Genomic DNA, 11,165 nt, shown 5'->3' with positions numbered 1-11,165 from the left:
TCCAGTACACCCTGGTATACCCCAATACCACTTAGAACGCACCAATACACCCCAGCACACCCCAATACACCAGCAGCAGAGCACAGCACACCCCAGTACATCCCAGTACACCCCAGCACACGCATAATTAGGTCCCTCCAGTATCAGAGAATGCGGCAATGCCCTCTGGGATTTAGGCACAACGAGCCCCGGCACCATCTGACGTCTGTCCCCGCTGCCCCCCGCAGTGCCGGTGCTGGGTCCCCGAGCGCGTCCCTCCCGGTGACATCCCATCCCGCGCCCCGGGTGGCCCAGCTCGGGGACTTACGCTCTTCCTCGGCGCGGCAGGCTCAGCTCCTTCTGCAACGAGAAAAGCGAGAAGCAGGGTCAGAGCGTGGCCCTGGGCGTTCGGGGGGTGCCCACGTACAGGACCCCCACCTCCTGCCAGCCATGGCCATGTGCCTGGCAGCATCCCCACTGCCCGCAGCTGGTCCCCGGCACCAGGCTGTCACCGCAGGATCTGTCCCTGCTCACCGTGCCGGGGGTGCCCCAGCTCTGCCGTGCCGGGTGAGGGTGACAAATCACCCGCCCAGGGTCAGCACAAGGGGACATCTCCTTCCAAAGTCCCCAGGGCTGGTGGCCCCGTGCCCAGGCGCGGGAGCGAGGGCATAAGGGTGGTGGAGCAGGAGCAGCACCCCGCTGCCTGGCTGAAGCGGGGTCCGGGGTGGTGGCTGTGCCTTGTCCCCCACTCCGTCCCCCCAACCCCGGGTGCGGGGAGCAGCCGATGGCCCCCACACTGTTTATTTTTCCAGTTGCTGGGAATATTTCTTGCAAGAGCTGTTTGCTCGCAGGTGGTGCAACGGGGCAAAGGGCAGCTCTGCGGGCAGGAACCCTGGCCCACGCCATCTTTCCGCTGCGGCAGGCACCGGCCAGCTCCGGCACAGACCCAGCGGCCACCTGTGTGCCACCGGGCAGGTCACAGAGAGTGGCACGGATCCCACCAGCACGCTGCGAGGGGCACGGTGTGAACGGGCTGTGCTGTGGCACACCATGGGATGCTGGCACACGTGGCGGGTGCATGTGCTGGCTAATGGCCCGTCATCACCCTCGTCCTGTGCCCACCGCCGGTGCCCGCTGGCCCCGTACCCCCTAAGCAGCTTAGACACGTTCCTGGCACGGGCAGGGAGCTCCCCGCGGGCAGGGGCTGCTGCCACCCCTGCGAGGACACACGGCAGCACCCATGCACCCCACATCCCCCGGGGGCGCCCGCACCCCATCCTGCTGCCCACGCCACACAGCCCCTGCGGAAATCCCGGGATTGGGGCGCTCTGCAACGCAGTGATGCAGCAGCATTGCCATGGCAACGGGTGACATCATGCCTGGGTGCACAGGGACTCCGCAGCTCCGGGGCCCACGGGTGTGTGTGTCTGCCCTGGGGTGGCGTGGGTGCTTGGAGCGGGTGTGGGTGCGGGGGGTGGGTGCCTGAGGTGGGGGTGGGTGTCCCAGTGCACCCAGCAGCACTGGGTGACCACAGGCCTGGGCTGGGGAAGGGGGTGCAGGGTCCCTGCGTGGAGCAGGAGACCCCCAGGACCCTCACCCAGCCCTGCCGTCACCCAGCCTGGGTCCCCACTCACACCCGTGGCCGTGCTGCCGGCCACCCGCCCCCGAGCAGAGGATGAGGCAGAGAAAGGTGACGCTGAGGGTTTTACTGCTCAGCCACGAGCAGATGGGACAGTGGCACAGAGGACAGACACCCTTGTCCCCCATGCTCACCCCCTACCCTACGGCACGGCCTCCCCACTCATCTATGGGTGCAGAGCGGTCCTGTGGCACCCAACACCCATCGCTGCCAAGGGGCTCTCCAGCCACGCTGCATCCCTGGGGACAGCCAGAGCATCCCCCGGGGGCCCTGGCGACCCCCACGGGGCAGCGCCACAGGGCCAGCACCCACAAAGTGCCCCACGCGCCCATCCAGCACAGTGCATTTCCCATCAGCAAGTCCTGGTGGGAGCCAGGATTAACCATCAGCTGATCCGTGATGCGGGGACGGCATCGGGGACGGCAGCGCTGCTCAGCGCTTGGGGATTAGCTCCCTGGTGGAAGCCCCTTCCCACCCCTCCTGCCACGGGCGTCCGGGCACGCAGCTGGGGCTGCATGGCTCTGCTCTCCCCAGGGATGACCAGGAATGACACCCACAGCCAAAAGCCCAAAAGCCCGTGGCCGTGGCTCCATCCATCTGCATCCGTGGGGAGGCAGCTCCAGCGCAGGGCCCCTTCCCAGGGCTGAGCGTGCAGCGGAGCGCCGCTGCCCCGCGGAGCTGCCAGCTCGGATGAAGGCAGCGCCGTGCCATCCTCCAACCGCCCAGACAGCTCGGACCAGGCCCCCCGGTTATTGCGGCTCCGTTCTGCAGAAGGGGATGGAGGTGTGAGGTCACCCGGAAAATCGGGCTCTGTGAGCTGGGGGGGGTGCCCGTGGTCACCACTCCTCCAAGCACAGCAGTGGGTGCTGGGATCCTGTGGGGAGTGAGTGCGGGATGGCGAGGGACGATGGGTGCCCCTGGGCCTGCCCGGAGCAGGAGCACAAGGGTGATGGAGGGGGTGGTTGTTCGGAGGGGCAAATCGGTGCTGGTACGGCGGTTCGGCACAAACTGGGCTGGAGGGACCACGGGGCTCCCACGGGAACCCCCAGCCCCTGCACAGGTGGGTGCCCCCCCCCCCCCCCAGCACCCCACGGTGTGGCTGGGGCTTGTCCCCTTCCCTGCTCCTGGTGTTGGGTGCCCGGCTCCTGTCCCACCCGTCACACGCTGCTCACACGCAGCCCCCACCTCTCACACACGCAGCGCCCACCTCTCGCACACGCAGCGCCCACTTCTTGCACACACACACACACACAGAGCGCCCACCTCTCACTCACAGCACCCACCTCTTGCACACACGCACCCACCTCACGGTCATGCACAGCACCCAGGGAGCTCATCTCCCACTCTCAGCACCCACCTCTCACACGCAGCACCCACCTCTTGCACCCACCCAGAGCACCCAACTCCCACACGCAGCACCCACCTCTTGCACCCACCCAGAAGCACCCAACTCCCACCGAGCACCCAACTCCCACTCACAGCACCCACCTCTCACCCACAGCACCCGCCCACCCCCACCCCCGCCCCCGCAGCACCCACCCCTTGCAGACCCGCACCCAGAGCGCCCACCTCACCCCAGGCTCACCGGGGCTGCGCTCCCCGCCCCCCCCCCCGCTCCCCCCCGCCCCCGCCCCGCCGGGCCCCGGGCCGCCGCCGGTGCCCCGCTCCCCGTACCCGGTGCCCGGTGCTCACCTGGAGGCCCCGGCGCCGCAGGATGCTGGGCTCGTCCATCCCGCCGCGCCCGCCGCCGCCTCCCGCTGCGCCCGCTCCGCCCGGTGCGCCCGGTCCGCCCCGCCGCCGCCGCCCGGTGCGCCCGGGGCGCCGCCCAGCGGCCCCGCCGCGTCACCGGACGCGCATCAGCACCGAGCCCGGGGCTGGCACGGCACGGCACGGCACGGCACGGGGCTGGCACAGCCTGCTTGGCTCAGTACGGCTCGGCACGGCAAGGTCTGGCACGGCACGGCACAGGGCTGGTGCGGCACGGCATGGCGTGGCATGGAGCTGGCACGGCACGGCATGGGGCTGGCATGGCATGGAACAGTTTGGGGGTGGCACAGTCTGCCTGGCTCGGTACAGCCCAGCATGGCGGGGGCTGGCATGGCACAGCACAGCATGGCACGGCAAGGGGCTGGCACAAGGCTGGCACGGTCTGCCTGGCTTGGTACAGCCCGGCATGGCGGGGTCTGGCACGGCATGGCACGGCTAGGGGCTGTCACAGGGCTGTCACAGTCTATCTGGCCCGGTGCAGCCCAGTATAGCAGGGTCTGGCACATCATGGCACGGCAAGGGGCTGGCACAGGGATGGCGCAGTCTGCCTGGCTTGGTACGGCACGGCACAGACCAGGGCTGGCACAGCAGGGCACAGGGTGGAAAGAGCCCCCCTGGCTCGGTGTGGTCCAGCCCAGGCCTGTCCCGCACCTGGCCCGGCACAGCCCAGCACTGCCCGGTACATTCCAGCATGGCACAGCACGGCCCAGTCTGGCACGGCATGGGCCAGCACGGCACAGCCTGGCACGACATGGTACAGCATGGCCTGGCCCGGTTCAGCATGGCATGACACAGCCTAGCCCAGGACAGCACAGCCCTGCTGCATGTTGCGGCACGGCAAAGCCCGGCATGGCTCGGCTTGGCACGGCATGGCACGGCTTGGTGCGTACCCCCACCCGGGTGGGCGGGACACAGCGAGGCGGGAGGGCAGGGGACCCCCTGTGCCCCCACCCCGGCCGTGCCCACGGCAGCGGGACGGAGGGGTCCTGGCAGCGCCGTCCTGGCGCAGGGACGCTCCCGCCACCGCTGCCCTCCGGCCCCGAGCAAAAGCCGCACAAGGGGCCACTTTCTGTGGGAACAAGGGGACTCTGTGCGCGGCCCTCGGTGCCACCCGGCTCCACCGTCCTGGGGTCACCCGCCCCGTCACGCGGCTGCTGGCGTCCCAGTGACACCGCGCTCACTGGGGCTTTGTTCACAGCCGCAGGGGACAAGTTGTGCTGAGGATGGGCACAGGAGCCCGGTTTCGGCAAGAGCCGTGCTCACACACGCGTTGCCGAAACCCCCAACAACCCCAACCTTGAGATTCGCCCGGTTATGGGCAGGGGGTCAAAAACTCGCCATGAAGTTTGCAATAAAAAAAAAAACCCCAAAGCCCCCCAAAACCCCAAGGCATCTCTTTGGCTTACCTTGTGCTTCTCGCCGGGCCGGGGCACGCGGGGCAGGGTTTGGCAAGTCCCAGCAGGCGTGCTGGCAGAAAAAGGGGGATATTTTGGTTGCTTTCTCTTTTGCTTTTGGTAAAAGTGCGGCATGCTACCACATCTCGCGCTCTGCACTGCCTGGGAACAGCCGCCCTTCGGCAAGCTTTTAGCAGAAGAGGAAACGTCGGGCACGGGGAGCTGCGCCAAGCGCCGGGGCTGCCGCCGCGCTGGTGGGGGGCACCCACTGGGTGCTGGGGGAGCGGGCAATCAGGAAAGGCAGCGGAGTCCCCGGTCTGGCACGGGACACCCTGGGTGGCCGATGCTGGGGTGGCTGCTGGTGGCGCTGGTGGCACCGGCGCGGGGCGGTAAGTGCTCCTGCGGCGACGGGAGAGATAACTTCAGAAAACTTTCAATGAGCGATTTGGGGGCGATAAGGCCCGGGGAGGTGTCGCTGCGATGGAGACGCTCACCTGAAACCGCAGGGACAGAGTAAAGCCGGGTGAATCCCTGCCGGCAGCGGGCAGGACCCGGGGCGAGCGGCGCCAGAGAGTGCTGCATCCCCAGGGAGGGGGGGAAGTGGTATTTTTTGGGTGAGAATCGCCCGTGTGGCTGCTCCAGTCCCCCGGGTGAGCAACACAGTGATCAGGCAATGACTACGCCGCTGCTCCATCTTGGCCTTGCCCGACCTGCTGGGGTTTGGGGTGCGGGAGCCCCCAAATGCTGCCCCTCTCCCGCAGGCACCGCTACAGCCCCCGGCTTCTCCTGCTGGAAGCAATGCAGCCCCCCCCGGTTCCTCTGCTCCTGGCCGCCCCACGGCCCCGCCGGCAACACCTCCTACCTCCTGACGCTTTGGTGAGTCGGGCGCCGCGGCAGGGACGGGCACCGCGTCCTGGAGCGTCCGTGGGATGGGTCCTGACCAGCACACGCGGGGACACACGGGGACATGTGCCCTCCGCACCCCAAGCAAACCCGGAGGGTGGGCGCTGCCCCATCCGGACCTGACCTTGTCCCCGCTCGCCCCCCTCCAGCTACGCGACGCCCAGGCCCTGCCGGCGGTTCGAGGTGGGCACGAGCACGACCTACACCCTGAACCCTCACCGCATTTACGTCCTCACCAACGCCACGGCCTGGGTGGAGGCGCGCTGGGGGGACCACGTCCACAGGACCCCCAACCTCACGCTGTACCTCAACAAGGCCGGTAAGCACCGGTGGGGCTGGTCTGGGTGCCAGCCCTGGTGCCAATAACCACGAGACCACCTCGTCTTCACAGTCAAGCTGGATCCGCCGCCCACCGGGATGCCCTTCACCAAGACCGGCGGCCGGCTGCGGCTGCAGATGCCGCGGCCACCCTGCCACCATGGGGACCAGCCACCGCAGAGAGAGGCTCGCTTTCGGGGGACGGGTGACGGCAGGTGGACGCAGGTAAGACCATTTGCTGGCGCCGGTGGTGACCGACGGGATGGTCAGGAGCGTCATGGCAGCCCCGGCAGCCTGGGGAGCGCGGGAAGCTCGGTGACGGCACCACCGCCCCCCCCCCCCCCCCAAACCCAGCTGTGTCCCATCTGTTTCGTGGCGTTATCGGCTCTGCCCCGTTCTCCCGGCCGCAGGATCCTGCTGCTGCCTGTAACAGGATCAGGCCGCAATTCGCAGGGATTACACAGGCAAAACCTCAGATTATTCTAATGATGACGACGGATGAAATCTGGACACTTGTCCCCAGTGAAACCCCCTCGCAGCTGGGGATCCCCCACCCCTCTCGATTGCTGCCAGGGGGGTCCCAGGGCTGAAGGAGTGGTACCCCCGCTGAGGGGACCCTCCTGGCTACCATGTCCCCTGCACCCCGTGCGGCTCTCCCAGCCCCTGGGATGTTTGGGGGACACAGGGTAGCATCTGCTTTCACGTCCCAGTAACATACTGGTTTTACTGGATGGGTCCCTCCATCCCTGGTTCTCTCTGCAGGTGACCTGTGAGACGGTGATGGACGAGGATGACTCAGGTCGGTTTAGCCTGCAGGGACAAGCATCTCCCGGGGGTGACCCCAGGTCCTGCAGGGGCGGGCTCTGCCCTGTGCTCCCCCCTGGCCCCCCAGCACCCAGTGATGGCCAAAAGCTGGGGAAAAGGCGGGGGGGGTGTCACCCACTGCCTGACCCTGCCACCCCACAGTAGTGACCTGTGCCCTGCGGGGCGATGGCGCCTTCGAGGTCCAGCTCCGCCACAAGACCCCCCACTGGAGCAGCTACTGGAGTGACTGGAGCAGCTCCATCTTCATTCCCGAGGGTGAGGAAGAGGAGAGGAGGCGGGTGGGATCCCAACGGCTCCTGAACATGCCGATAGCCCAGCTGGGCTCGTTCCTCTTGCAGAAATCCTGGCGAGCCCGGCGCTGAGCTACCAGCTGGGCAAACTGGGGAGAGATGGGCAGCGGGTGCTGAGGCTGGGCTGGCAGGTACAGCAGCATCCCCTGGTCCTGGGTGTCCTCCCACCATTTCATCCCCTGAGCCATCCCCTCTCCCTCCCCCAGCGAGCCCCCGAGGAGCAGGGGGACGTCACCTACACGCTGCATGCCCGCATGCTGGCGTGCCGCTGCGCCGAGCTGGCCGAGGAGGACGCCGTGGTGCTGGGGAGGGAGGCGACGGCGCACAACCTCACCCTCTCTGGGGCCGAGTACGAAATCCTGCTGACGGCGGCCAACGCCGCCGGGACGGGGCCGGCACGGCAGCTCCGTGTGCCGGCAGAGCAGCGTGCAGGTACCTGCCCTGCGGAAGGATCGAGCTCCCCAGCAGCCAAGAGGGAGTTATTTTCCCAGCCATCCCTCACACCCCTTGTTTCATCCCAGATCTTGACTTCAAGGACATCAGCGTGGCCAACGGCACCGTGACGGCGCAGTGGGAATCACCAGGCCCTGGCTTTGTCTACTGCTTCGAGCAGCAGCCGCTGCCAGGACCCCCGAAACCAGGCGTTTGCATCCAACGGGATTTCCCTGCCAAGAGCATCCATGTGGAGAGAGGCAAGGGAGTGCCACGAGCCCCGTGCCCGTCCCTCCAACCTGGGGCTGAATCCTGGCAGGGCTTTAAACACCATCCCCGTTCCTACCCCAGGAGCACTGGAAGCACCAGCATGTTACCGCCTCGCCGTGCACGGCTGGGCCCCGGCACGGGGCTGGGCCACCTTCGCCCTGCAGCACCGCTACACCGGCAACGGTACGTACGGAAACAGGGCGCACCCGTGCCCAGTTTAACTGCAAAAAGGAGGGGGGGGGTTTCCCCAAATCTCCCCTATTTTTTTTTTGCACCCCCCTAACACCACGTGCAGCCTCGCTGGCCGTGCCCATCCGCATCAACGCCAGCGCCCGGGATGACGCCGTCGTCCTCTGGTGGAGCCCGTCCCGCCGTGCCGCCTGTCCCGGGGTGCTGGCCAAGTACCTCGTCTGCCACGCGGCCGAGGGGGACAGTGTGATATGTGAGTGGGACCCCCCCATCCCCGTGGGGCAGGGGGAGGGTCCTGCCTGTAACCTGCAGGCAGCTGCCAGGCTACCGCCTGCTTGTTCCCGTTTGCCCAGACGGCGAAGCGGACGCCGCGGCATCGCACTACACCCTCCAAAACCTACGGCCCGGCACAGCCTACAGGGTGGGCGTTTGGGAGGTGACGATGGAGAGCGGGGGGACCTGCGGCGCTTGGTGGCACTTCCAGACCAAGGCGCTGGGTAATGGCTGGAGGTCCCATCCCCTCCCCGGTCCCTGTGGGGTGCTCTCCATGGGGTGCTTGCCCTCACCCCCAAAATGGCTCTCGTATCCCACACGGGGTGCTGGGGACAGGAATGTCACTGCTCAGCCGTGCCTGTCCCCAGGTCCCCCGGGAGCAGCGTGGAAATCCAACCTGAAGTACCTGGGCATCTCACTCAGTCTCCCTGCCGTGGCTGCCATCTACCAGCTGAGTAAAAAGAGGTGACGGCAGCACCCTCGGCACCACCCTGCTCCGGCCACCCCCTCCTCCCCCATTACCCACCCCCTCACCAACCATCCCCTCCCCAGGGCTCACCACCTCCTCTTCCCACCCCTGCCCAAGCCCGTGGGCAGCAAAGCCATCCAGTTCTCCGCCGGCGAAATGAGCCAGGTGAGATGGAAGGTGCAGGAGGGGCCAGATCCTGCACCCCAGCAGGCGCCCGCGCACGGCCCTGGCACGGGACGTTCCCACCCCAAATTCATCCAACCCCCAGGGCCAGCCCCGGCCAGGCTTCGTGGAGCCCTTGGAGAGGTTCAGCCCGGCTGAGCTGCTGATACCGGAGCCGAATCCCAGCAAGGAGATGACGGACGCCGGCACACGGCCTGGCACGCCGCAGCCCTGCCCCGCGGCTGAAGAACCGGCGGTGGCGTGTCCCTTGGGCTGGGAGAAGGAGCTGCCATTTGCCTACCGCAGGCAGGAGGTGCTGAGCCTGGTGGGATCGCCACCGCCTGGCAGCACCAGCTGGACCAGCCACCCACCCAGCGAGGAGGAGGAGGAGGAGGAGGAAGAGGAGGGAAGGCAGGGGCTGCGCCAGCCGCTGGTGCCCATTGCCCTGCTCATCTCCGACAAACCCGTCATCATCAGGGATGAGGAAGGATGGGACCAATCGCCGGAGAAGTTGGTGCCGTAGCCGCTGCCGGACCAAGGGGCAGCGGGGATGGAAGGCAGGAGGGAGACGAGGCGGGGTCCCCACGGGAAGCTGAGCACCCGCGTGGGATGGTGAGCACCCACGCTGTGGGCTCGTGGTCGCACCAGGACTTTCAGGGGGGTTTTCTGGTTTCCAGGACATGGAAGGCGATGCCTCCGGATGCGGCGTTGCATGGGGCCGGGTTCTGGCCGCGCACTCCTCAGCCTCAACCTGATAAATAATGAGGGAAGGCGGGTGCAGAGCCCGTCCGGGGCTGAGGGTATTTCCTTGGCCCGATCGGGGGGAAAGGCAGAGCTTCATCCCGGCTGGCTGCCTCCTACCGCAGCTGAGGCCAGCATCGCCCCGGCGGGATGGGGGCACAAACAGCCCCAGCACCAAACACCGGCTACTTGCAAAAAATAAAATGCTAAATTTAAAAATAAATGCAAAAATGATTAAAAAAAAAAAAAAGAAAGAAAATAAATACACAAAGCAGCACGGCTGAGATGGCTTCGTGTGCCTGACCAGGCAGATTACAGCAAGGATTTAGAGCTGAGGGCAATCCACAGCACTGGGGAGGAGGCAGCTGGGCAGCAGGGCCAGGATTGGGGGGGACCCGGGGGCAGGCAGGGCCCCCCCAGCACCCCTGCATGGGGCCTCGCTGCCGCCTTGGCCCTTATCTGGGGCAGAACTGGAGATGCTGGTGAAGATGAAGAGCGGTTTGTGGTTTTGTCTGCCCTGCCTGCCGGGACTGGAAGTGTCAGCGTTTACTTGCTGAGAGCGCAAAAAATTTAAAGGGAAAAAAAAAAAAAAAAAAAAAAAAAGAAAAGAAGGGGGTTAGTAGCACGGGGAAGTCCAGAGAAAGGCAACTCTGGCAGAGCCACGGTGTCTCTGCCACAGCCGCCGGCGTATGGTTCGGCCTCCTCGCTGCTGCATTTAACCCCAGTCGTGTTTTGCAAAGGATTTCACCAAAATTACGCTCACGGCACCGGCACGCGTGGGTGGAAACCGCGCTGATACCGACCGGAGATAACGCGCCGGGGAGGCGCATGGCTGCGTTTCGGCACGTTCCCCCACACGATCTGCGCCGGCTGTGGGTGCACCGGGATTTTCGGCTCTTCCCGGTACTCCGGGGATGGGGACGGCTGCGATGGTGTCCTTCCCGTGGCTGGGGGTCCCGGCTGGCTGCGTGCGTGCAGGAACCCCTCCACCATGCCCACCGCCGCCATGCCCGCTGGTGTCCAGCACCGCACGTCCAAGGAATCTCAGCTGCCAGCAGAGCCACGAGGTGGCACCAGCCCCACGTCCCCACGGCGCTTCTCCACCTCCCGGCAGAGCAAATCCATCTTTCCCTCCACGCCATAAATCACCCCACGCGCCCCTGCGTGGCCAGCAAGTTCCATCCTTGCCCTCCGGCACCCCAAATCCCCGGGGATCGCCTGGAGGGCAGGGATCCGGCCTCCTCCCCTCCCCAGAAACGCAGCCGGGGAGATCAGATTTAGGGATTTTATTAGGATTTGGGCGATGCCGGGCTCGCCCTCGGAGCGCACCAGGCCAGCCACGTGCAGAGGAAGTATTCGGTTACCGGCTCAGTGCGAGCACACGCTCGGCTTTCAGCCCCGGCCCCTGTTTACAGCCCATTTTTGGGGCCGGAGCGGTGAAGGAAGCTGCACCAGGGTCACAGCTCGGCACAGTTGGGCAGCATCGGTAAACACATTGCCCGGCTCGAAGCCAG

At 66.5% G+C, this 11,165-nt stretch overlaps 1 protein-coding gene across 1 annotated transcript; it reads left to right on the top strand.

Moving 5' to 3' along the window:
* Positions 1-5,122: 5,122 nt before the first annotated feature.
* On the top strand, positions 5,123-9,433 carry IL12RB1 (interleukin 12 receptor subunit beta 1). The gene is made up of 15 exons (XM_086477685.1): positions 5,123-5,168; positions 5,541-5,655; positions 5,832-6,001; positions 6,074-6,225; positions 6,763-6,799; positions 6,970-7,080; positions 7,164-7,246; positions 7,322-7,547; positions 7,637-7,807; positions 7,899-8,000; positions 8,113-8,259; positions 8,360-8,503; positions 8,648-8,744; positions 8,832-8,913; positions 9,017-9,433. Exons 1-15 carry the CDS (start codon positions 5,123-5,125, stop codon positions 9,431-9,433), a joined length of 2,100 nt encoding a protein of 699 aa, XP_086333811.1.
* The last annotated feature ends 1,732 nt before the right edge of the window (positions 9,434-11,165 follow it).

Source organism: Leptosomus discolor, chromosome 24 (genome assembly GCF_034619465.1).
Source record: "Leptosomus discolor isolate bLepDis1 chromosome 24, bLepDis1.hap2, whole genome shotgun sequence".
Taxonomy (NCBI): Eukaryota; Metazoa; Chordata; class Aves; order Leptosomiformes; family Leptosomidae; genus Leptosomus; species Leptosomus discolor.
This window is presented reverse-complemented; position numbering and strand designations above follow the sequence as displayed.

Coding starts and splice junctions, on each gene's coding strand:
- IL12RB1 (XM_086477685.1), top strand. CDS start 5,123: ATGCTGGGGTGGCTGCTGGTGGCGCTGGTGGCACCGGCGCGGGGCG. Junction 6,226..6,762: donor GTGACGGCAGGTGGACGCAG/GTAAGACCATTT, acceptor TTCTCTCTGCAG/GTGACCTGTGAGACGGTGAT. Junction 8,745..8,831: donor TACCAGCTGAGTAAAAAGAG/GTGACGGCAGCA, acceptor TCCCCTCCCCAG/GGCTCACCACCTCCTCTTCC.